This window comes from Balaenoptera ricei, chromosome 6 (genome assembly GCF_028023285.1).
Source record: "Balaenoptera ricei isolate mBalRic1 chromosome 6, mBalRic1.hap2, whole genome shotgun sequence".
Classification (NCBI taxonomy): Eukaryota; Metazoa; Chordata; class Mammalia; order Artiodactyla; family Balaenopteridae; genus Balaenoptera; species Balaenoptera ricei.
The window spans coordinates 121,112,493-121,136,457 of NC_082644.1; the positions used below are offsets into that span (position 1 = coordinate 121,112,493).

The following is a 23,965-nucleotide window of genomic DNA, read 5'->3' on the forward strand; positions in this document are numbered from 1 at the left end:
CTTAAACCTGTGTGACCTTGGGCAAGTCCCTGGCCACCCCCTCCAGCCTCCCTATCCTTGGCTGTAAAGCGGGGTCATCAGTCCCGCTTTGCTGAGGTGGCGGGAGATGAAAGAAGACGATGCTGCTGCCGGGCGCGATGTCCGCGTCAATGGTGGGTACGGTTGCTGGTGGAGCGAACGTGAGCTTTCCTTCTCCATCAGGGTGAGAGAGGTGAGTCGGCGGGGAAGCCCGAGGAGCCTCGTGTCACCCCCCCATCCCCGTCTATCCGCCCCCCCAGCCCGCTGGATCTTCCTTCGTGACTGCTGGCGGAGAGGAACCCGCTGTCACATCGCCTTTCTCTAACATGGGGATGATCGGTGTGTGTTTGGGGAGCCAGCCCCACTGGGTGCCACAGGCACGGCCTCTTACCTGCTTTATCACGTGCTTTACTTTGGTTTTTGTCTCCTCCACCAGAAGGTTCACCCCCAAGGCCCCAGGATTCAGCCAGTCCAAAATCTACCAGCAAAAGAGAAGCGTTCAGGAAAGCGTACACAGCTTTTCACTTTCCAAAGCGTGCCCACCTCCAGTGTCTTTTCCGGTCCTCCTAACTGACTTCCCTCGTGGGCTGGCAAACGAGGAAATGGCCCAGAAGGCTGAGGAGGCCTGTGAAGGCAGAACCCGAGCCCATCTCTTTGAGGTCGACTCTGGAGCTCTGTCCACCACCCCACACCCCTTCTCCAGTCTGTGGTGAGGACCTGCAAGGCATCCAAGAGCCAGCACCTCCCTGGGGCAGAGGGTTTCTTCACTCTCTCTAGCCCCCTAGGATCCCAGCTTCCGGCATCCACCTCCAAACTGGGCAACCAAACAAGAAAGTAACTGGTCCATAATTGGTGCAATCATAGTCACAGCCGTGTGTGTGCCTGGCACGTGCCAAGCACTTTACAGCCACCCACGCAGTCGGCGCTGTTGCTATCTCCTTGTTTACACTGGAGGAAACTGAGGCACAGGGAGCAGGGTCCTTGCCTGAGGCTACAACACTAATAACTGAGAGGGCCGGGAGTCGACTGGAACTCGGGTCTGACTCCAGAGCTGGCGCATCGAGCCAGACCTGCAGAGAGATGGCCGCCATGCCAGAACTCTGCACAAGGAGGCTGAGGGATAGGTGAGGGTGGATGATGGGATTACAGTCATCAGAGGATGGGGGGAAGGGGGCAGGATGCCGAGGAGGGCACATAGTGGGTGGAACCCCGCGTCTAAGGATTCTCAGAGTCCAGAAAAGTTTCAGGATTCTGTAATCCAGCCCCTGTGGCAGCCTGAATCCCGCTCAGGGAATAACAGGGGTGTTGTACTGAGCAGCTTACGCTGGTGTAAGAATGCACACTTAAGCATTCTTAAGGGGCAAATTAAACAGTAAAATGCACCCCTGTCTTCGGATCAAGTCTTTTTTTTTTCCCCCCTGAAAAAGTAACTACTTTTAAAATTCTCTGGTCACCCAGAAACTCACCTGCTTTACCACTGGCTGACACCCCATAGTCTCCCACACAAAGGGAATTCTCACAAAGTGAGAAAAATCTAACTGACCAATTATTGTCAAATTAATGAATTTTTTACAGAGACTGACTCTAACAGTTAAAAAAATTGACAACTTAGTTAAACATTCATTTATTTTTATTTTGCAGCTTTCCTTTTGTTTTGTGAATTTTTCACGTCCTAAACATTTTCACAGGCCCTGGAAAAGGCCCAAGTTCCCCCAGCTAGGGACTACTGATGGGGTGTTTTAGGAGTCTGGGGGCATCTGATTATGAATTCTGAACGTTCTAGGGTGTCCTGTCTCTATGGGCCGAAGCACATGGACCCATGGGTGAAAAGGATGAAGGTGTTCTCCATCCTCCATATTCAGACTGGAGAGGCCTTATTTTCATCCACCATTTTAGAAAGGGGGAAACCCAGGCCCAGAGGGGCAAAGGGCACCCCGGAGGTCACGTCTGGAGGTACCCGAGGTCACCCTATGAGCTAGAAGCAAACACTGGCTGCAACACGGGGCCCTTGCCTCCTTGGGGTCGGACCTGGTCACTGGCCCCTCGTGACCGTTAAACCGGTAGGGGGCCGGGGGTGGCGGCAGGAGATCCAGGTCCTGGGCTCGCCCCTGTCCGTCGGCCCCTCGTCGCCCCCGCCTCCCCACCAGCGGACAACTTGGCACCTGGTACTTTTCCATGGTGTCTTGCGGGGAGACTCCCGGCCTCCCTGCCCCTCCACTGGGCGCTGGGGTGCACCGCTAGCCCGAGCCGAGTCGGACCCTGAACTGAGCATGCTCAGTCTGGACCGCGTCCGGTGAGCGCCCATCCCCCACGCTGGGGGCGCCCCTCAGCCCCGGGTGCTGGCCTGATCCGGGGACCCTCCCTGCCCGAACAGTGTCACAGTGCCCGCTGGGGCACCCGCGCGTCTGCAGCAGGCCGGCCCTCAGGGAGGAGCGGGCGGAGCCTCGAGCGGGGGGGCGGGGCCTCGAGTGCGGTGGGCGGGGCCTGAGCGCGGCGGGCGGCGCGCGGCCCCTTTAAGGCGCGGCCGGGGCGGGCCCCGCGGCGCGGCCCCTTTAAGGCTTGGCCTACGTGGCAGCCGCTGGAGCCGCGGACGAGAAGCGAGGCCGGCCGCCGGCACTTCCTGTGGAGGCCGCAGCGGGCGCGGGCGCGGGCGCCGACGGGCCGAGCGCCGAGGGAGCGAGCGAGCGAGCTAGCCGAGCCTCCCGCCGCCGCCATGGGCCAGAACGACCTGATGGGCACGGCCGAGGACTTCGCAGACCAGGTGCGGCCTACGGGCTCGGCCGGCCCCTCCCCCGGGCCTCCCGCCCGGAGCCCCCTCCCCCGGCCCGCCTCGGCCCCCTCTCCTGGATTTCCCCCGGGGCCCCCGCCCGGCCCGCCTGCACCCCTCGGGCCCGGCCCCGAGACCCCGGCCGCCCCCGGAGCCGGCCCCCGGCCCGCAGGGCCGCCCCGAGGCCTGGGCCGTGCCCTCACCCCTCCCGATCTCACCGGAGGGATCGCGCCCCCTCCCCCAACCAGGGCCCTCCCTCCTGGGCTCGCCGCCCGTCCCGGCCGGGGGCACCCCCAGACTCGGCCTCCGGGCCCAGCCTGCCCTGGCGCCGTCCCCCCACCCGGGCTCTGGGTGTGTTCCCGGGCCCCTGCTTCGGCGCCCAGCTCGGTGGGCCCGTCCTCCCCAGCCCGGCCCGGGCCATCCTAGAAGCCGAGGGGTGTCGGTGGCTGCCTCCCCGGCTCCTGAGAAGGGGCCCGAGGCCCCGGGGTGCGTGGGGCGCGTCCTCTGCGTTCTACACTGTTGGGTGGTCCCTGCACGCTTCTCCTTTTACTGGGCACTCTTCGGGGGCGGGCTGGGGAGCTGATCCTGAACGGGGGTTGGTCAGACTGGAGGCCTGGGGTCCTCCCAGAGGAAAGGGGGCGCCCTGGTATGCACCCCACTGAAGAAAGCCACAGTACTTTTTCTTTTCTCTTTCCCAGATGTGTTGGGTTCCTAGGGTCCCTTTGACCCTTCCCTGCATTTTCCTTCCCTGTTTGGACTCTGCCCTGAGACTGAAATGAATGGGTATCTGTCTGTACACAAACCTGGGAGGAGGGGAAGCCTATCTTCCTGTCTTTCCCCTTCCAAGGGTGTACAGGTGGCCTTCCGAGCTACAGGGAAGCCCTTGAAACAGGCCCTTGAGTCACCATTAAAGGTGTTCAAAAACTAGATGGACAGAACCAGATCCTGGAAAGGGGAAAGGACGCAGCTTCCACCCTCTCTTTCGACCAAGCTTGGTCCAAAGAACGTGGTGGTGATTATTCAGTCGTGTACCTTTTACTTCTAAAAGTATCCCGTTATGTCTACAGACGACCAGCCCCATCTCTGCGGGAAGATCCACGTCTGGCCCAACTGTCATTCTTTCTTTGGTTCACTTAATGTGTGTGTGGCTTTGCCAGAGTTAAGAGTAGTGAGGTTAAATTCTTTATTTTTACGGGGGTGGTATTAATTCATCATACTCCGAGGCTGGGCGTCTTGGAAGGGTGTGTGTGTGTGTGTGTGTGTGTGTGTGTGTGTGTGTGGGCGCGCTGCGCGCTTTCTGATCAGTTATTGGTGAACAAGATTTCCTGTTGTTTCCCTTGAGGGATGGTACCTCTCTTGTGTGGCCTCCCAGTCGGGTTCTCCTATGCGCTACTTTCCTGTGAGCTGATATTTTAAAAACCAGTTTGGGGATAAAACATATCAACTTGAAGGAACAGTTTTTCCTGAGGTCATGATTTTGTGTTTACAGACACAATCCAAAAATTGTATCCCTCTCAGAAACAATTCATATCGAAAGCTCTCAAAAGTCAAGTAGGCTTCCTTAGTTTGTCGGTTTTCATTGCCATAATCTTAGTGACCCAATTCTGTTTCCCCAAGTAGCAACTACCTAAGAAGATGGCTCCTTTTAGCCAAGGGAGTCATGAGAGCCTCGTACACTCACTCTGCAGCCCGGAAAAACCCTGGTTTTGCAAGTGAATTTCATAACCGAATCTAGATAAAATGTCTCCAGTCAAGTTGCTGCCAAGTATCAAATGATAAACCCTCCTACTGCCAAAAAAAAAAAAAAAAAAACCACCAGACTCTTTTTACATAATCCTTTCTTCTTTTCCTCCATGCATTTTGTTTGCCTTCAATGAAAGAAGCCGAATCTTGGAACCAGAAAGGCCCTTGAGGGGCACACAGGGTTGGCCTGCACCAGTTTACTATGGGAAGGGAGGCCGGCCGTGCGGAGGCTCCTGGGCTGGCCTGGGGCCACGGCCCCGGGAGAAACCCCGTCTCTGACCTCCAGGCTAGTACCACGCACAACGTGCTTCTAAAGCCTGGTGTTCCTCTCCTGGTACAAATGAAGGGAAATGCACAAAGCACTAGCATCGTAAGAGGGCACGCTGCCTAAAAACCGGAGAAACAGCGTGGACCAAGGCTGCGTCTGTCGGGCAGTGCAGGCTCCTGCTGTCAGTTTTTCAGCACCAGAGCCCACCTTGATGGTGACGGCTGTCAGCGGACCCCTCTGTGGCCCTCTGTGGGTGACTCAGGAGGGCGGGGCTCCGCGTGCTGTCACAACCAAAGTTCGGAGCCTCTTCTGGCGGCAGGCTTGGTGCGAGAGGAGGATGTGGACAGATAGTTGGGGGCAGAGCCAAAGCAGTGGCTTCCTATGGACAAAATCCGGGGTGGCGCTTTTGTTTTTAGCATTTACCCCCATAGTATTAAAACAATAAAGGTGCTGCGAGTCCGGCTTTTAAGATGAAAATGATCTAATTTGAAGGGACTGGGGAAATGTCATCAAAGTCACTGATCGTATAATATGACATTTCTAACCTTGTCTTCAGAAAACAAAAGCAAAAATGAAGTGACAGGATTTGGTCAGAAAGTCTGGGCTGCCGTGAACAGGACCTCAAAAGGGCCGTGTGTCCTCTGAGAGTTAGGACAATAATCCCGAGTCTTCGATGCGCCCGCACTGGGCCAGGTCCTCCGTATATACTACTTCTGGCGCCCCCGGATCCCGGAGCTTGGCCATAGCATTTCCATCTTTAGATGCAGAGAGGGAGGTGTGTGTGGTCTCGCGCAGCACGTGGTGGGTCGATGTGTTGAGTCCACGCGTGGCTTGGCCGTCCTGCGACCTTCCCTTCAGGTCCGCAGAGGCGCGAGCGCAGGGTGAGTGGTCTGGTTACTTCCCGCTGGCAGGCTGTGCCCGAGCTGCCTCTTTGGCATCGAGCTCCTTGCCCTGGGTGGCCAGGGACAGTCCCCCTGCTGGAGAAGGTGCTGGGAGTGCTCTCTGCGGGAGCTGGGCATTCGGAAGCCATCTGAGACTGGTCGGAAGGAGCCGGAGACTAACGATCTCGGCAATCCAAAATTACGCACGTGCACTGCAGCTGGAACCCGCTGCCGGTCTGCAGACTGTAACTTGCAAGCACATTTGCACCGGTAAATAGGAGTATTAGCACTTAATGGGTTCTGCCTGGTGGTTCGTCACCAAGGTGACAGATAACCTGCATGAGGCCTTGCTCTCCAGTGTGGCCTTCGGTATTTTTTTTTTTTAATAAATTTATTTATTTATTTACTTATTTTCGGCTGCATTGGGTCTTCGTTGCTTACGCGCGGTCTTTCTCTAGTTGCGGCGAGCGGGGGCTACTCTTCGTTGTGGTGCGCGGGCTTCTCTTTGCAGTGGCTTCTCTTGTTGCGGAGCACGGGCTCTAGGTGCACGGGCTTCAGTAGTTGTGGCACGCGGGCTCTAGAGCGCAGGCTCAGTAGTTGTGGCGCACGGGCTTGGTTGTTCCGCGGCATGTGGGATCCTCTTGCACCAGGGATCGAACCTGTGTCCCCTGCATTGGCAGGCGGATTCTTAACCATTGCGCCACCAGGGAGGTCCCTGGCCTTTGGTATTTCTACCTGTCCTCTGGCAGGACAGAGCCAGTCCTGGAAGCTCTCACCCCCAGGAGCTCCCCTTGGCCTCTGGTCAATCGCTGGAGAGCTAGGATGGCCTTGGCAGGACACTGAACCGGGCGTACACAGCCCCCAGGTCTCAGGGCTCTGGATTAACAGTGCGTGGCTGGCCATCAGTGTGGTAGGGTTCTGGTGACAGTGGTGGGTGGCCGCTGAGTGTTTTCCTCTTGTTCCTTTGCTCTGTCACCCCCTCCCCAACAAGGGCTTCCTGCCTTATGCCAAAAAGGAGTGGGGAGAGGGCGGAGAGGAGCCGGCTGACTCACTCCTCCTTGCTCGCCGATCTTAGACAGGAGGTTCAGAAAAGCCACCCCGCCTCTTCTGGGGAACGGGGTGGAGGCGTGCGTGCGGGGGCTGTAGTTGGTGAGGCTTCTCCCGGAAGGTCAGGTGCAGCCTGGAGCTGCCTTCCTATTGGTAGGTGCCTTGTCCCACGTGGGTTTTTAGTAAAGAAAGCCAGGCCATCTCTCCAGCTCAGGGCCGCCTGACATCTCTTCATGGACCTTGAGGTGCTGCGTGACCCTACAGAGCAGTGCTCAGGGAGACTTACTGGGGGTTCGGGGGTCTCGGTGGACGCACATGTGTGAGTCACTGAGCTCCAGTACCAGCCCTGACTCAGCCTGATGTGCGGGAAGTCACCTGGCCGCAGGTTCTAATCTTCTGGGATGTGCAGGCTTGAGCTGGCCCTTGATAAGGGCAGCCCCAGTCCTCGGTGATCAAGGAAGTCTGACTGCCTCTTTCCTCCGCCTCCAAGTTCTCATGAAACAAGAATTGCAGACTGCTTTCCTCAGGTCCCTTTTGTCCTGAATACTAAGAGAAAGTAGGTTTTCCCGTGCTTTGTGGGACATGATCACCGTATTCCCAGAGTTATGTCCCAGGTCAGGTGTAGCTACCCCAGTGGAGCGAACGGGTGACCGCCACGGGTGCGCAGGCAGTAGGCAGCCCCCGGCCTTCGGGCCCTTTGTGTGAGCGGGAGGCCGGCTTAGCACGTGCACCGGCCAGGTGGCTTCTGGGTGCCTGCTTCGGGGGCTCTTCTACTGTGCCGGGGGGACACTGTCTAAGGCAGCGTGACGTGGGTTCAGGGGCCACACGTTGAGACCAAGATGTGTGTAGGCAATAAGATTAAAATTGGGTCTGGTCTCATGTTCTATCACACCTAGTTTTTTTCTTTCCTGTTCAGTGCAAACAGGTGCTCATTAGCGGGTGGCTGGTTAAGAGAGGCTCTGGATCGGCCTGACGTATAAAATCGTCAGCCCTAAACCTAGGCCACGTATGACTTTGAAAATCAGATTCGTGCTTAGTTCAGAGCACAGATGCCTGAACTTTTGCCGTGTTTTTCCAAAGCAGAGAGACGTCTGTCTCCTTGGCGTGTCTGCGCGCGGAGGGAGGAATGAATACGTGTCCGAAGGGAACCTTCTCTCGCCGCTCTTTAATCCTCTTGACCCAGACACTCAAATTAAGACGCGTCTCGGAGGCTTTAAACACTGCCTCCGTCTCGTCTTGTGGGCTGCGGCGCAGTGGGCGCGCTCCCCCGGGGGCGCAGGGCCGCACGGAGGCGAGTCGGGCTCCGCCTGGGGGTCCGAGTCTGCACGGCCGTCCGGTGGGGCTCTGCCGGCCTCGCCGTGGCTTCTCCCCGGTTTCGACACCGAGCCGAGGCCTGTGTCGTCGCCCGGGCTCCTGGGCTGGGCCAGGGCATCAGAGCTGAGGAGGTGCCCTTCGTCTCTCGACGGGCTGGGTGATTACACCGTTGCTGGGCATTCTGCAATCATCCGGGCCATGAGGCAGGAACGGGAGCGCACGTGGCATCAGCTGTCCCCGCAGCCCCTGATCTGATGTGTTTCTTCTCTGCGTGGACTCCAGAATTCATACAGGAGTATTGGGGACCTCTTTTTTTTTTTTAAACAGGGTCCTTTCCCTTCCCTTTTCTCCTCTGCTCATTAAAGTTGGAAAGAATCTTCGCCACCATGGACCCAGCTGTCCTCACTTTTAGAAGGACAGTAGAGACCGCCCCCTCCCCACAAAGTAACGCGGTCTGTCCACAGTCCACAGTGTGCTGGCGGGCGGGTATCAGCCAGGATGAGAGCCCTGAGCTCCAGTCTCCGCCCCTGCGTCCGTGCCCGTACCTGCGTGCTGGACTGTCTGCGCGTCTGTCTCTCCCTCACTGTGACGCTGGCGCCGCTTCCGTGGGGGTCAGGGGCTGAGCAGACGCGACACCTCGGGGCTCCAGCTCCAGGACTGGAGGAGAGAGGACACCTGGCTTGTCACCTCTCTCTCCTCCCCTCCCAGGCCAGCCAGGCCAGGCTGCTGTGGCCCAGATCCCCGGAGGCGGCGAGGCTTCTCTGTGCACACCGAGCCAGAGCTGGCGAGCGGAAGGCTGGTCGAAGCAGCCCGAGGCTCGTTAACCCTGTTGCACAGCTTTAGCGCTTCCTAGGGCTTTAAGCAGCTCTTCAAAACACCAAACACCAAGAAACGCTCTTATATACACCTTTGTTTATCCCAACGACAGGTTTAATCGGCCTAAGAGGGGCTGTGACATTCATTCAACTGTCCCTTTGAGGAGTCAGACTCACCGATGCCCTTTAGACTCTGGCTCCTGACATGTCCCTCGTGTGGGTGGGTCCCCGATCTTTCTCCCGAGTTCCTGCTGTGTTATCGTGTGTCACAGGCTTTCTCTCCCTTTGTACCTCAGCTTCGAATGCTTGGTAAGAGAAAGTGCGTGTGGTCCACCCGCATGACGCCTGTACCTCAGCTTCGCCTTGCCTGTGCGTTTCCTAATCACCCGTCGTAAATGGCGTGGCCCGCAGGGAGCAGGAGGCGGCCGTGTCTGGAGGTGTCTGGGCTGTCACAGTTGGAGCGGGGGTTCCTCACGGCAACTGGTGGGTAGAGAGGCCGGGGAGGCCGCTCACAGCCTTCGGCGCAGGACGCCCCACGACAGAGAACGAGCTGGTGCAGAGGCGGTAGTGCCGCGGCAGAGACACCCTCGACTGGGTCGCCTCCGAGGGCCGGTTCAGTCTGTCGCTGGGCGAGTCTGCCTTGCCCACGCCCTGTGTCCTGGGGCAGGTCCACGCGTGACGACTGTAGTTGCCACACACACGGCAGCTGAGATGACGGAGGAGGTCGGGGACGGGCCCGTGGCATCGCCTTCGGGCTCCTTCGTCTCCGGGACGGAGGCTTGGGTGGTCCCGCGCCCGGACCCGCCGGGCAGTGCTGGGAGCGGGCGCCGGGCCCCTCACCCTCGGCTTTCCGCGGCCCCGCAGTTCCTGCGAGTCACCAAGCAGTACCTGCCGCACGTGGCGCGCCTCTGCCTGATCAGCACCTTCCTGGAGGACGGCATCCGCATGTGGTTCCAGTGGGGCGAACAGCGGGACTACATCGACACCACCTGGAGCTGCGGCTACCTGCTGGCCTCCTCCTTCGTGTTCCTCAACCTTCTCGGACAGCTGAGTGAGTGGCGCCGGCGCTCGGGGCTGTGCGTCGGCAGCTCCTCGCGCCAGGGCGGCAGCCCGGGCCTGGGAGCTGGGCCCGCCGCGCGCGGCTGGGTGCTCTGTGTGGTCCCGGCTGCGTTGCTCTGAGGCCCTGTGACCAGTGCCCAGAGCAGGAGGTGCTGGAGATGGGGGCGCCCGGGTGGGCCAGCGAGGAGCCGAGGCACCCCAGAGCCAGGGTGTCTGGGAAGGATCGACAGGCAAACAGAGAAGGGAGAGCATCAGACGCCAGTGCAGCTGCGTTGGCCTCGGGTCTGCCTTCTGCGCCTGCTGACCGTCTTCCGGCGGCAGCGCTCCCTCTCTTGCACGTTAGGGGGCAAGGACGGGACTTGCGCTTGCCAGCCTGTCCCGCAGCTCCACAGCTGAGCTTCTTCCTGATGGGCAGTGACTCTGTAAGCAAGGGACCCACTTTCCGGACTAGTGTTTTTGATGAGGAAAGGCCAGTGGACGTGTGCGGGGGGCCCGTGCCTACCATGAGTCCTCCCAGAAGATGCTTTTTGCTTGGGGGGCGGGCGGTTGGGCTGCCGCTGCGCCAGAGCGCCCGGGGAGGTGGCCACAGCCCCCTGACCCTCGCCCCCCTCCTTTCCAGCCGGCTGCATCCTGGTGTTGAGCAGGAACTGCGTGCAGTACGCCTGCTTTGGGCTCTTCGGCATCATCGCGCTGCAGGTAAACGGCGCGTGGCTGGGGTCTCACCCTCTCTCTGGTTAGAGCAGAGCTTCTGGCGAAAGGCATTCGTGAGGACTCAGGCTCACTCCCCTCTCAGCCCTCTGTGTGTCTGCCTGGAACTCCTTTTCTCTTCTGAGAAATTGCTGGATTTTCCTCCATGCAAGCTGTGGAAGCTCAGGAGAGCCGGACAGCCGAGCACCCTGGGAAGGGGCCGAACTCCGGGCATCCACCTGTTGCCACTTTCCTGAGCTCCCTGTGACAAGGGGACAAGTCACGGGGTCAGCTGCAGCCAGGACGCTGTCTTGTTAGCATCCTAATTCATAAAGGAGCGCACCTAGCTACTCACGTGAGGTGTGTCACACACTTACTCCAGACCGCTGTCTCGGAGCCGTCATGTTCTCCACAACGTCCTGGGCTCCGCTCCGAGGAAGCGGGGGCTTGTTAGATCCGGGGCCACCACTGCACCCTGAGAGACACTGAGCTTGGGGCTGCCGGTGTCCTGAAAGGGTTTTGTGCGTCTTGTATTTAGATTCTCACCTATGCTGGAAGAATTGCCTGATGCTGTTAATTCTGTAGAAATACAGATCTGTTTGAAAATGCCGAGATTCAAGTTTCTCTCTTCTCTGTTCTCCTTAGACGATTGCCTACAGCATCTTATGGGACTTGAAGTTTCTGATGAGGTAGGTGCCTTCTGGCTGGTGACTTAGTGCACTTTCGTCATGTTTCTAAACTCAGTAACTGTTGGTTGAAGTAAGTTTCTTTGGGTCCAAACCATGCTTCTTAGAATCTGTAGTGGACGTTGGTGAAGCCTTTTCCTTCCCCACCCAGAGCCCCCAGGACAGAGGTGAGAACGAGGTCGTCCCTCCCGACCCTGTATCTCATGAGGGTGACGAGGGCCCAAGTGAAGCACTGGCTCCCAGGGGCCCAGCTGGTCAGCAGGAGAGCCCAGGCCAGGCCATCCCAAGGGTGGCGCGGATGCATCCATGTCCCCGGTCGTGTGGGGCTTCCCTGTCCGCGGGTGTCACCGGAGGCCCTGCTCCTGCCGGGGTCTCCCGATCTGGGCCGCCGGGCGCTCACGGAGCCTGATGAGCCTGAGCGACTGGCGTGGCCTGTCCGTTCCTCAGGAACCTGGCCCTGGGCGGAGGCTTGTTGCTTCTCCTGGCGGAGTCCCGTTCCGAAGGGAAGAGCATGTTTGCGGGCGTCCCCACCATGCGCGAGAGCTCCCCCAAACAGTACATGCAGCTCGGAGGCCGGGTCTTGCTGGTCTTGATGTTCATGACCCTCCTTCACTTTGACGCCAGCTTCTTCTCGGTAAGTGTTTCTGGCCGGGTCCCTGTCCTTCTAGAAGGGGCGCTGCCCCCTCTTCCCGGCTTGTGCACTAAGCATAGCTGAGGGGCCACTGGGATGGTCCTGTAAAAGGAAACAGAACACTGCCAAGCTCTTGTGCACCAAGAAGCTGCCTTTCCAACCAGTTAAGTCCCGAGTCTCCCTGACCTCGCTGAAGGGTCCGTCCAGGCTGTCGGTGAAGGTTCCTGGCACAGGCTCCTGTTTCTCTTTCCTTCCTCACGCTCCTGCCTTTATCGTGTCCTTTTTGTTGGGGCTGCAGAGTCGAAGGCTTTGTCCCTGTCCCCCAGTAGCTTACAGAGCTGCGGGGCCCTGGCCGGGCGGGGTCCCCAGGAGGGGCTCCTGGTGCTGGGGAGGGGGGAGCGTCTGGTTCTAAGCAGCGCCGGGGACTGCGGTTGTGACTGACAGGTCCACCGGGCTCAGACTGGAGCAGGTCCCAGTGAATCCCAGCCTGTTCATCGGAGACCTTTTACCCCTCCCCAAACCTTTCTCAATTCAAAGCGTTGCTTTCTCTGCTGCCCCCATCGCAGGAGACATGATTTTCTTCCCTGCTTGTAATGCCGGCTCTCGGCACGCCCTGAGTCACTCCACCCTGGCCCACAGACTGCAGTGACACGGGCAGCTGGAACCTGCCTGTTTATTTCCATTGCTTACCTTTCAACCTGTGCAGATTCTCCAGAACATCGTGGGCACGGCTCTGATGATTTTGGTGGCCATCGGCTTTAAAACCAAGCTGGCCGCTTTGACTCTCGTCGTGTGGCTGTTTGCCATCAACGTGTATTTCAACGCCTTCTGGACCATTCCCGTCTACAAGCCCATGCATGACTTCCTCAAGTACGACTTTTTCCAGACCATGTCGGTGATCGGAGGCTTGCTCCTGGTGGTGGCCCTGGGCCCCGGGGGCGTGTCCATGGACGAGAAGAAGAAAGAGTGGTAACAGACCCTCCCGCCTGGCTGGGACCCGTGGCCGTCGAGGACTGGTTCGGGGTGGATTCGACATAACTGCCAGCATTTCTGTATCCTCTTCCCTCCCCTCCCTTGGTAAAGGCACAGATGTTTTGAGAACTTTATTTGCGGACACCTGATAATTGATGGCTAAATCTGCTCTGGACCCACCACCCGGTATGTGACCGCGCAGAGCTGGCCGGCCCGTGGTCAGCACCTCCCTCCCCAAGGCGGGCCGCGGCTTCTTGGAGTGAGCAGCTTGCTTGGCCGTGGCCTCTCAGTCCTGTTTTTTTTTTGGTTTCTTTTTTGGGGTGGGGGACCTTCAAGCTGTACTGTGAGCAGATACATTTGTGTATCATTCAAAGCAGTCTCCCTCTTATTATTTTTTTTAAAGTTTACGTTTTTAGCTAAAACTACTCGATGATTTGGGGTGGCCCAGCCCAACATCAACACACTGGTTCAAACCCGCACCAGTGCCTTCCCCGTTGTTTCTGCCCTGCATTGTGATACTTTATAGGGACAGCGAGAGCATATAGAGAAACCCCAGACCCAAAGAATAAGGCAGTGTCAGAGAGGCAGCCAAGGCTGCCGTCTAGGGTGAAAGGCTTTCCTCAAGAGGCTCGGCTTGGATTGGTGCGGTTTTTATGGGGCGACGCCCTGGGAGCGGTAGTGGCTCAAGGTGCGGACGGTGGCCCACGGGGAGGCTGCCTGGAGCCCGCAGGGACCCACCCCCCAGGCCCGGCAGCACGTGGGCCTCGGACCCCCTGCGTGCCCAGCTCGGTGGGGGGCAGCTGCCACTGCGGGGGCCTGGCCGGAGCGGGGCGCTCAGACCGGTTACCTCACGCTGAGCTGCCCCAGGGCCACAGCCAGAGCCGGGCCAGCGCTGCCCACTCGTCTCCCCCGCGGGGCTCCCCAGGCCGTGCGGCCACCACTCCCCCATCTTCACGAGGCTGCGGCTTGCTCAGATTGTCCATTTGCTATGCTGAATGCAGCCCAAATTACTTTTTACGATTTGTGATGCCTTACCTATTGGATCTCAATCCTGTATCTCAAGTTTCCTAACATTGCCTTATACTGTGTTTCTCTTCCTGGGGCTGTGCGTGCTTCTTGCTGTTCTCCACTCGTCCACCTCCTAGCGATGCCTCTGTGCCTCCCACGGGGAGTCAGGGTCAGACCGACACGGTGAGGCTGGCCTAACTCAACAAGGCCCTCCTTGGAGGCTTCTCGCAAGCCTTGCCTTGGAGCCGATCTCACCTTCTCCGGTTTGCTCAGCTAGGGGTGCAAGCCTGAGGGCCTCCCCAGGGCTGCTGGGGCCAGGCCTGAACCCAGATCCACGTCTACCTTCCAGGCCAGAGCCAGGGTGAGGTGGGGAGCAACCCCGCCCCGCCCCAGCAAAGCCCCTGGTCAGCTTCCCAGGGCAGGGGGGAGGCCGGCTCTTACCCACTAGTGCTCTTAGAACCTTTCCAGCACCCACCTGTGTCCCCGCCACTGCAGAGGCTCAACCCAAGACGCTCCCAATCCTTCCCCCAGTGGCCCTACTCCCCAAGTATTTATAAGTTCAGAGGGCTTTTCTACTTCAGTCGCTGGGATGCTCCCACACCAAGGGGGTTTTCTGACTCAGTGTCACCATCTGGGCAGGGTGGTGTCTTGATCTACAGCCCCCTCTCCGTTACTCCAGCATGATGGCCCTGATGAATGGCGCTCTTGGCCAGGTCGCAGTTGCTCCGTGACACAGTTTCTGGCAGGGTACGGGTCTTCTTCGGCCCCCTGCTAGGAAGACCTTTCTGGTTTGTAAAAACTGAGATTGACCCTGGTGGCCAGGTGGCGTGGTGGCCACCAGGCCCGCCTCCCCTGGCCCTGCGTGGGCTAGTGCTCGGGCTGGGAGTCGATGCCTACTCGGGGAGAAGAGAAAAACAGGATCTACCAATTGGTTTTCGCACAACGATTTCTGAAAAATTTTTTGCTTTATGGGGGAGATAGTTATGAATCTCATTTTACGCTGTATTTTATATCTTAGTTGTGTTTGAAAACATTTTGATTTTTGGAGACACGTCAAAATAAATAGTGGCATTTGTATGCAGTGTGATCCTCTGGTGTCGTCCAGCCAGGTGGGGACCGGCCAGGGCTCTCCTCGGGTGCCCCCTCCGGGGTCCCTGCTGCTTCCTGGGGGTGGGGGTGAGACCCTGACATCCGCGGGTCAGACCCCCCGGCCCGGCCTTCTGGGGCAGCAAACGAGGAGTGGATGGACTTCCCACCAGTTAGGAGGACGCGCGGCGGGCACCTTGAAGAGGAACACGGCGTGGATGCCGGGAGGGTTCTCGAAAGGCTCTCAAGATGTGTTTTCTCCAGCAACTTTCCATTAACCTGACTGTTTGAAAGAGCTGAAGCTCTTAGGTTTGCGGTGATCACTCTTGAACTTCTTTTTCAACGAGCCGGACTGCTTCTGCGGCACAAACAGAGAATTCCGATCAGTGGAGGCGCTCTGATCTGACGCAGGGGTGCTGTGAGCCCGGTCCCCCCAATCCCGGCCCGCAGAGAGGAAGAGGCTTTAGTGGAAACTCCTGGGCAGCAAACCAGGAATCAGCCCCCCGCCCCCATTAGAGCAGCCTCGGCGCTTATCTTACGTATCCTTAGCTTGAGATTTCGGTTGTGAGAAAGGTGTTTTATTTTTCTAAAGAAGCTGAAACCATGGCTAGAAGAAGCCGCCGCCACGCCGGCAGCCCTGGGGGTGGCACCCACCTTCCCGCGCTTGAGGGCCCGCTCCTGGCCCACGCCCACGGCCTCGCTGTCTCCAGGGCCCATCTCTCTGCGGCGTCTTGGCTTCTCGTCCTCATCCCCCGTCAGGAAGTCGTCAGTGCTGTCCCCGTGCTCGGTCCCCCCCAGGTCCTTTTTGGTGAACAGCTCGGCTGGAAGGAGCAGAGGTTTGGGCTGCTTTAGGTCGAGTCCCCCACCTGTGCCGGGGGTCAGCCGGGCCCAGGACCAGAGGACACACACCGGGAGGGAGCTGCTGACGCAAACCGGGTGGACGGTCGCGACCCGAATCCAGAGGATGGGGAGGGAGAGGGGGCGCGTCCCAGCTTACGTGGGTACAGGTCTGTCATGCTGTCGTCACTGTCACTTGGGGCGGCGCCGTCATCGCTGGACGCGGGTTCCCAGAAGGCTTTTCTAGGGCCAGGTGGCCCGTCACTGCCCTGCTGGTCTTGCCTCCTCCTGCTCTTGTGCCGCAGGCAGGCGGGCACGAACTCCACATGCTGCTTCTGACACGCCTCGTCTGGGAGACAGACGCGCACGCGGCCCGGTTCCCGCCTCGTCTCCCCACAGCCCTCCGGGAACAGAGCTGAGCTCTGCCAGGGCCCCCAGAACCCCCCCACCCACAGGTAAAATCGGCAGAGGAAGGCGAGCGCCATCAGCTCGGTTCCTAGCGGGAGAGCAGGGGGGCGCGTGGGGACGCGGGCCCGGGGCAGGAGGGTGGCGAAGGCCTCCCTCTTCTCTCCTCCCCGAGGAGGACGCGCCTGGAGCATCTGTTCTCTGGCTCCAGCCGGCCACGGCCGGGAGGGCGCTGAGCGGGCACAGGAAGCCAGGCCAGCCTGTCACCCGGAGACTGAAGTCCCCTCAGGCACAGCGGCCGGGACCCCCGCTGGATGGCGGGGCTCAGCGAAGTTGGTGCCTGGCCCTTGCCGACCCTCGGCTCAGAGCAGAGAGCGGGGACGAGGCGTCCACGGAGAAGCCTCGCTGGAGCCACACCGTCGCCTCCTGCGCCGAGGACTCGGGGCAGCCGGCTGCTGGAGCTCGCCCTGCATCGGCTCTCACTGTCCCCCGACTCCGGCCATCGTCACTCACGGGGTGGACAAGCCCTGCCGGGCCCCGGCCCTCTCGTCACCGCCCACCTGCGGGGCCCCCTCCACGGCCGCACGGCCGCCCCGTCACCAGCAGAGCGGAGCCCACGCGTGGCCAGGCCCCCCCGCCACGCGCTCCGCTGCCAGAGCGGCCCCGGCGCCTCCCCGGCCCGTCCCAGCGCCTGGGCCCGGCCTCGGAACCGCGCCCCTACTCATGGGGAAGCCCAGCCCCTTCCCGCCCTCGCCGAGCAGCCGAGCAAGGCGCCCAGGAGCCCGTGTCCCGCCTCCGCCGGCCCCCAGCCTCCTCTCTTCACTGCCCAGTAAGGCCTTCCGGCTCGTCCTCCTCGCCTGCCTTCGGGTCGTCAGGCCCGCCCGCCCCGCCCCGCCCCAGCCGCTCCTCCTGCCCCCGCCTCGCTCGGGGCTCGGGGCTCCCGGCCCGCTCTGGCCCGCTCCGGCCCGGCTCTGTCCCCACCTCGCCGCCTCCGTCAGATCTCAGGTCACGCTTCAGCCCTCCCCTGCCCTCCGGGGCCGTCTGATGAGGCTACCGCTCCGTCCCTGAAACTCCTCCCTGCCTCAGACACGACTGCACCGGGCTCCTCGGCTCCTGCCCGGGGCTCCTCGGCTCCTGCCCGGGGCTCCTCCGAGCTCAGTCCCGGCCCTGTCACCCGGCTCCACGCGATGCAGACGCTGTGTCTGTGTCACCGATCTGCATCATCTGAGGGCTGGTCCGTGTTCCCAACGGCCACCCGCCCTGATCCGCCTCCACTTGTAACGTTCGAAGGAACTTGTGCTCTTCCCCAGAAAGCCGTTCTTCAGACTCCGCTCTCCCACCCTCGTGATGTCATCAGCCACCAGCTGTCACACCAGAACCTTGGGAAGCACAGCTGGTTTCCCCCCTCTCCCTCACTGCCCCCGTCCACTGATTCTATCCACAAAACCGTTAGAAACCTCCCACATCCTTCCATCTGCCCTGCCAGCACCTGGTGACCCAGCCACTGGCATCTTCACCTGGGTGACTGCACAGCAACCGGGTGGCCCCTCCCCTCCCCTCTCCCCTCCCCTCTCCCCTCCCCTCCCCTCCCCTCTCCCCTGGCAGCAACATGTGATCCCGAGACACAAACAGATCAGGCCAGTCCCTGCTTTAACCCTTCCAGGGCATCCCCACTCCACGGCTGCCAAGACCCTCTGTGGTCTCATCCCCACCCGCCTTTCTAACCCCACCTTGCCTGGTGGCACAATGGCCGTCCACCAGACACCCCCCCAGCCAAGCGGAGCACTCGCCCCGACCCCCCCACAGTCCCTCAAGTCTCAGTCTAAAGAGAAACCCTCCGAGAGCCTCCTGTATAAGGCAGGTCCACCTGCCTCGCTTCTTCACAGCACTTAACACAACCTGCATCACTTCGGAGTCCGCCTCTGGCTCTGCACCGTCTCTACCGTCGTCCCTCTCCTCACTGTGCTGGGACCTGGCCCACTGCATCCACCAAGTACCACCGAAGGATGCCCGGGCTGCTGCTTCTGCGTTCTAGGGGTGCCGTCCTGGGGGAGGGCAGGCAAGCACCCAGACACCCGTGTCCCGCCTCGGCTACTTACATTTCTGCAGAGCCCTCTGGTATCTCCGGCCCTGGGTGTGCCTCAGCACGTGCTCCGGGGACTTGTTGATGTGCCGCAGGGTCAGTTTGCAGAACAGCTGGTGCCTAAGGGGACAGTTCACAAGCAAGAATCCAGAGCCATGGTTCTCCACCCTGGCCTCCCCCACACAGACTGACAGGGGACGTCTACCACGTGGTTTGGGCATCAGGATTCTTAAAAGCTCCCAAGCAACTGCAGTCCACAGCCCGGGTGCAGAAGCACTCATCCAGGCAGACTGCGGCCTCTCACCGTCTGCCTGGAAAACAGGCCTCACCAGCCTCGCCGGACTCTGCTCCAGCACGAGAGGCACGTCAGCGAAAGCCTGGCAAAGTGCTGGATAGTGGGAGCGTCTGCCATCCCCCTCTTCGTTTTGACTACTATTGTCAACCGTGCGCTCCCAGCTAAATCAAAGCTCTCCTTTAAACTAAAGATAGGGAAACGACCGCATTCAGAACCTCAGGTGACAAAGCACAAGCGCTCCACTCCTCCTGAAGCAGAAAGGCCCAGGTGACAAACCTCACGTTTACAAAAAAGCAAACATGCACGGGGGACAGGCCTCACTTGAGATCCCAGGTGACTCACAGCTCCAGGACGCCCACCTGGGTCTCAGGTCTCCTATCTCACGGGAGGGTGGGCGCTGCAGAACAGGCCGCGTCTCTGAGGAGCGCTCACCCAGCGGGGAGGGGTCGGGGCTTCGGAGTCTACCCAGCTCCGGCCAGACTCAGCACTAGGAACTGTCCCACCCTAGGCCTCCCCGGCAGTGCCGGACCCGCCCCGGCCACGTACGGGTTCTTGGTGCTGGGCACAATGTGCGGCTCGAACTCCGCGTAGTCGAAGGCCGGGGAGGCGCGGACCAGCCGCCGGTACTTCTTGCCGCGGGTGTAGACCTGGAGCTCCGGCAGGCGGCAGGGCAGCTCGTGGCCTGTCAGAGCGCACCTCACCTGCGGGCGGGAAGGCGGGGCGGTCACGGGGTCCGGGCGGTCGGCGGTCCCGGGGCCCGTCTGGGGGGTCGTGTGCCCCCAGCCCACCTTGCGGGCGCCAGGCTCCAGCCGCAGGCTCGGGTGCTCCCGCAGGAAAGCGCGCACGTCAGCCGGCGGCTCGCTCATGGCTCGGGGCGCGCGGAGCTGGAGGCCGAACGTCGTTCGAACCACGTGGGCCGGGGGCGGGGCCGGACGGCGCCCCGGAAGCAGAAGCCTCCAGATCCCGGAAGCGCGCGCCCGGGCTGGGCGATGGCGGCGGCGCGGCGGGTGGGGCTGTGCGCTGCGAGGCTGGGGCCGCTGCTGCGTGCGGCGGGCGCGGGGCCGGTGAGCGGAGCGGGGCGGCCGGGCTGGGGGCGCGCGCCCGGACTGGACGAGCTCAGCCGGCCCCTCGCGTCTCCGCAGGCCCCGGCCCGCGCCGTCCGGAGGAGCGTCCTTGGGGTCATCTCGCGCCCAGGTGAGGACTCGTCTAGGGGTGCCCTCGGCACCTGGGAAAGCCGCCCCGTTCGTCCGTGCCTCCGCTTTGCCGGGGCGCGTGGCGTCGCGATAAGCCCTGGAACTGCCGCCCGAGCCTCTGAGTCGGGCTCTGGGTGCGCGCGGGCTCTGGCCGGCGCTGTCGTCCGCGCTGCCGCCCGACACGCTCGGCCCGAGACGTGCCGTAACCGCCCCACGGCTCCTCGGGCTGATGCGGGGCCAACCCAGGACGGAAACTGTGTGGGCTCCTAAAGGAAAGCCTGGCTAATCACCACAGTTTGCATGTTGTCTTCAAGGCACAGCAAAGGGTATTTGTGTGTAGAGTGCTGTGTACACTGTAAAGGCACGTTGCACGCCTGCTCCAGGCCTGCTTTTTTACAAACCTCAAGACCCGTGATGCTTTCCGTTGATGGGACTCACCCTCTGAGAGCTTAAATGTACTTCCTGTGTTCGTTTTGCCAACTTTAAATTTATGAACGATGAAAAAGAACAGCTGTTCTGAGAGTTCTGTAAACCACTCTCCTGAGTGTATCACGTTCTGTCTGCAGAGCACAGTAGCCCGTACCCGTGCGCCCTCATGACAGGATACATCTCAGCATATTCTTGCACGAAAGGCGTGAGGTGGTTCCATGAATTACCCAGGGTCATGGTTGGTGGCAGAGCCAGGACTAAGCCCTGGATCTCATTCAGTGGGTGAATGTCCACTGAGTGGGTGTCATGCGCTGGGCACTGGGTTAGGAGCTGGGCTGGACGCAGGTGCTGCTGGTGGGCTCCCGACTGCACGTGGTGGCCTGGGCCCTCCTCCTGTACCACGTTCTCTCCGGTAGTCATGGCAGCTTCAAGGAATTGGCTGCTCCAGTTCTTTGTTCCAGGGCTTCCGGCCCCATGCCCGTGTTGTGACATCTACTAGGGTTGGTCTGGAGGCCCAGCAGGTGTGGCAGCTCTTCAGCCGGAGCAACTGCTGCAAAAACAGAAGACGACTCCTTCCTCCAGTGGTTTCTGCTTCTCATACCTGTGACTGCCTTTGGCCTGGGGACGTGGCAGGTAAAGCCTGACTTCTCGCGCTCCTGGCTCTGAGCCCTTGACTGTGCTGCCACCTGCTCGGGCTTATGCCCTGTGTCCATAGGTCCAGCGCCGGAAGTGGAAGCTACAGCTGATCGCAGAACTAGAGTCTAGAGTTATGGCCGAGCCCATCCCGCTGCCCGCAGAGTGAGTGTGTGTGGCCGCCCACCCGGGGCTGGGCTCACTTGAGGTCAGCAGTGGGGCCTGGCTGCCTTCCTGACTCTGATGGGAGCCCTCAAAATCAGTGGTCCTGCTAGGCTTCCTGTTGACACCCGACTGCCCTTGTGAAGCTGCCTGACATACGTACATAGAAAGATCTTTGAACCTGGGTTTCGCGCTTTTTCCAGACCCAGTGTAGCTGAGGGATCCCCCCACAGTGCTGATGGCCTTCTGCAGCAGTAATTCTTAGCTGGAGGGGAGGGCACGCGCATGTCAAGTCTGGACATGAGAACGGTACTGTGAGAAAATGCACAGGCATTCTACTGCCTTCTCCCCTCATTTAAAAGCACTGTCCTAGGAATTCCCTGGTGGTCCAGTGGTCCAGAACCCCACGCTTCCACTGCAGGGGGCCCTGGTTCCATCCCTGGTCAGGGAACTAAGATCCCACAAGCTGTGCGGCACAGCCAAAAAAAAAAAAAAAAGGGCAGTGTCCTAAGAGTGCCAGCTAAAATCACAAAGCTTTCCAGTCAAAGGAGCAAACAAGTGGGTCACATTCGGCTTGCAGATGACGGTTTTGGCCCCCCGTATTTTATCATGTTCACACAGGAGGCCACAGCTTTTTTTCTTGAAAACGTGGACTGTTGAGGAGCACAGATCCACGTTCCCATGTGGCATCAAAGGGATCAGCTTCCCCCTTTGGAGGGCACATCACGCAGACCCCACTGTGGCGGTGTGTCACCTTCTACATTGCTTCTCAGGCCACGGTGGGCTTCGTGGTTTGCAGACCCTTGAGAGAGTTTGTCTTCCTGCCAAACCTTGCTTGGTCTCAGCTCCTGCCCTCCCTCGTAGCCCGATGGAACTGCAGAACCTGGAGTACAGGCCAGTGAAGGTCAGGGGGCACTTTGACCACTCCAAGGAGCTGTACATGATGCCGCGGACCATGGTGGACCCGGCCCGGGAGGCCCAGGAGGCCGGCCGGCTTTCGTCGGCGGCTGAGAGCGGTGCCTACGTGGTCACTCCCTTCCGCTGCACTGACCTGGGGTGAGTGGGACACGGGGGAGCTGACTGGCCTGGCAGATGCGGTCCTTCCCATCTCCTTCCTTCTCAGCCCCCAACCCTGGGGAATCCAAGAAACCCAGACAAGCTCGACTCCTTGGGAGCTTGAAATGTGTAATTCTGACATTATTAAGCTAATTAACTTGTTACTGAACAACACCTGCCTGCTGAGCTCTGAAGGGGAAGGAAGGAGGTGGATGAAATAGGCCTCTTTGGAGAAACGGTCGATGAGTGGCCCACACGTTTAGTGCTTAGGGTGCAGCCTGAGGGGCCAGCAGAGGAACTCAAGAGAAAGGAACCCCCAGCCCTGCAAGGGAGGGAGTCGACTCGAGGAAGGCTTCCCAGGGGCTCTGGGTCAAATAGTGAGTGAAGAGATGGGCAGAGTATCCCAGGGGAAGGAGATGACATGTACACGATGGGGGCTCTGCAAGATCGGTAAGTAGAGCAGCTTCCCAATGGTAACGTACAAATGAAACCCCAGGTCCCTTGTCAGCCCCAGCTTTCTGGTTTTAGGTCTGGGATGGGCCCCGATGCTGCAGCTCGGGGACTCCCCTGGTCAGGATGGGAGATTGGGGGCAGACACGCGAGGCAGTAGTTGGAGGCGGCGGAGCGCTGTTGGTCAGTGGCTGCGTGTGCAGCAAGTGAAGCACAAAGCAAGCAGAGGCCGCTGCTGCTGGTGATGGTGGCGGGGAGGCCGCAAACCTACAGCACTCACGGGTCGGAGGCACCCCCTCCCCCCCAGCTAGCTCTACTAACTCTTAAACCCTTCCTCGTGCTGTCGTCCGGGAGGTGCCAGAATGACCATTAGTGACCACCTTTATTCAAAAACCGTCCCCTACCTGAAACGGCGTGCTCTTACTATTCTAGAGTCACCATCCTGGTAAACAGAGGGTTTGTGCCCAGGAAGAAAGTGAATCCAGATACGCGGCGCAAAGGCCAGGTAAGGGGCGTGAACCTGTCCCCCGTAGGAGCTAATCCAGGCTCCACGCAGGGCCCCACAGAGCATCTCACCCCTTCCTGGGCAGGTTGAGGGAGAAGTGGACCTAGTCGGGATGGTGAGGCTGTCGGAGACCAGGAAGCCCTTTGTTCCTGAGAATAACCCCGAGAGGAACCAGTGGCATTACCGGGACCTGGAGGCCATGGCCAGGCTCACAGGCGCAGAGCCAATCTTCATAGATGCCGACTTCAGTACGCTGTGACCAGCCCGCCCCCCGAGGCCCTGTTCTACCTGCCTCTTGACCCTGGGCACCTCCCCATCACTTCCGGCCCAGCGCGGGTGTTGGTGGAGTGGGAGCGCGCCTGACGTGCGCTGAGCGGAGGGCAACACGAGGGGGCTGGCTGACTGGCCACTGCGTGCCAAGCAGCTGGTAGCACAGGCCACGGTGAGGACACAGCCCCCTGTCCCCGCAGAGAGCACAGTCCCCGGAGGACCCATCGGAGGGCAAACCAGAGTCACGCTGAGGAACGAGCACGTGCAGTACATCCTCACCTGGTGAGCCGGGGCCGGCCACTCCTGCTCCCTCCACCCTCCCTTCAGCCCCTGACACTGTTCATTTCTTTCCACCCAAGGTACGGACTCTGCGTGGCCACCTCGTATCTGTGGTTTAAGAAATTCCTAAGCCGGACTCCTGGTGTGTGACGAGCTTGGCGGATGTAGCCCTGTCCCTGAACAGCTGAAGCCACTTCAAGAGATTCGACTGACTTTAGACTGATAACGTGTTATTGGTATAAATAAATCTCTACATCGCATGTGTAGCGCCTTCCTTCTACCCAAATGAACCAGATCTGGGCTTGGTTCAGAGTATTCAAGGTATTCAAATACTGCTTAGCTTTTTCAAAACTGGACCAACACGCAAGTGCTGCCCTATGAGGGAT

At 60.0% G+C, this 23,965-nt stretch overlaps 4 protein-coding genes across 4 annotated transcripts in view; 2 read left to right on the forward strand and 2 right to left on the reverse strand.

Annotated features, from left to right (window-relative positions):
- Nucleotides 1–2,733, reverse strand: part of STKLD1 (serine/threonine kinase like domain containing 1) — a 20,702-nt gene extending 17,969 nt beyond the window's left edge. Inside the window, 3 exon segments of the mRNA XM_059926695.1 lie at nt 410–496; nt 2,181–2,255; nt 2,587–2,733. Of these exon segments, the coding sequence (XP_059782678.1) occupies nt 410–496; nt 2,181–2,255; nt 2,587–2,733 (309 nt within the window).
- SURF4 (surfeit 4) lies at nt 2,581–13,261 on the forward strand. Its single transcript, XM_059926021.1, has 6 exons — nt 2,581–2,779; nt 9,718–9,904; nt 10,532–10,608; nt 11,245–11,288; nt 11,733–11,919; nt 12,623–13,261. The coding sequence occupies exons 1-6, from the start codon at nt 2,732–2,734 to the stop codon at nt 12,887–12,889; spliced, it is 810 nt and encodes a 269-aa protein (XP_059782004.1). The 5' UTR covers nt 2,581–2,731; the 3' UTR covers nt 12,890–13,261.
- A 1,581-nt stretch (nt 13,262–14,842) lies between these two features.
- On the reverse strand, nt 14,843–19,515 carry SURF2 (surfeit 2). Its single transcript, XM_059926024.1, has 6 exons — nt 19,391–19,515; nt 19,149–19,303; nt 18,324–18,427; nt 15,980–16,168; nt 15,637–15,803; nt 14,843–15,340 (listed from the first exon to the last, which is right to left on the reverse strand). Exons 1-6 carry the CDS (start codon nt 19,466–19,468, stop codon nt 15,257–15,259), a joined length of 777 nt encoding a protein of 258 aa, XP_059782007.1. The 5' UTR covers nt 19,469–19,515; the 3' UTR covers nt 14,843–15,256.
- LOC132367505 (surfeit locus protein 1) lies at nt 19,452–23,839 on the forward strand. Its single transcript, XM_059926020.1, is given in 11 exon segments — nt 19,452–19,520; nt 19,522–19,589; nt 19,591–19,666; nt 19,745–19,796; nt 20,724–20,857; nt 20,940–21,022; nt 21,884–22,075; nt 22,958–23,030; nt 23,116–23,278; nt 23,501–23,582; nt 23,660–23,839. Coding segments are annotated over 11 exon segments (1,047 nt in total). The 5' UTR covers nt 19,452–19,466; the 3' UTR covers nt 23,730–23,839.
- Nucleotides 23,840–23,965: the final 126 nt, after the last annotated feature.

What these genes read in the sequence shown, in the direction of transcription:
- SURF4 (XM_059926021.1), top strand. Translation starts at nt 2,732, where the DNA reads ATGGGCCAGAACGACCTGATGGGCACGGCCGAGGACTTCGCAGACCAG. An exon ending in CCGAGGACTTCGCAGACCAG is followed by an intron (nt 2,780 to 9,717) that starts GTGCGGCCTACG and finishes GCGGCCCCGCAG; the next exon opens with TTCCTGCGAGTCACCAAGCA. An exon ending in GACTTGAAGTTTCTGATGAG is followed by an intron (nt 11,289 to 11,732) that starts GTAGGTGCCTTC and finishes TCCGTTCCTCAG; the next exon opens with GAACCTGGCCCTGGGCGGAG.
- SURF2 (XM_059926024.1), bottom strand. Translation starts at nt 19,468, where the DNA reads ATGAGCGAGCCGCCGGCTGACGTGCGCGCTTTCCTGCGGGAGCACCCG. An exon ending in TGGAGCCTGGCGCCCGCAAG is followed by an intron (nt 19,304 to 19,390) that starts GTGGGCTGGGGG and finishes TCCCGCCCGCAG; the next exon opens with GTGAGGTGCGCTCTGACAGG. An exon ending in GGGCCCTCAAGCGCGGGAAG is followed by an intron (nt 15,341 to 15,636) that starts GTGGGTGCCACC and finishes TTTGTGCCGCAG; the next exon opens with AAGCAGTCCGGCTCGTTGAA.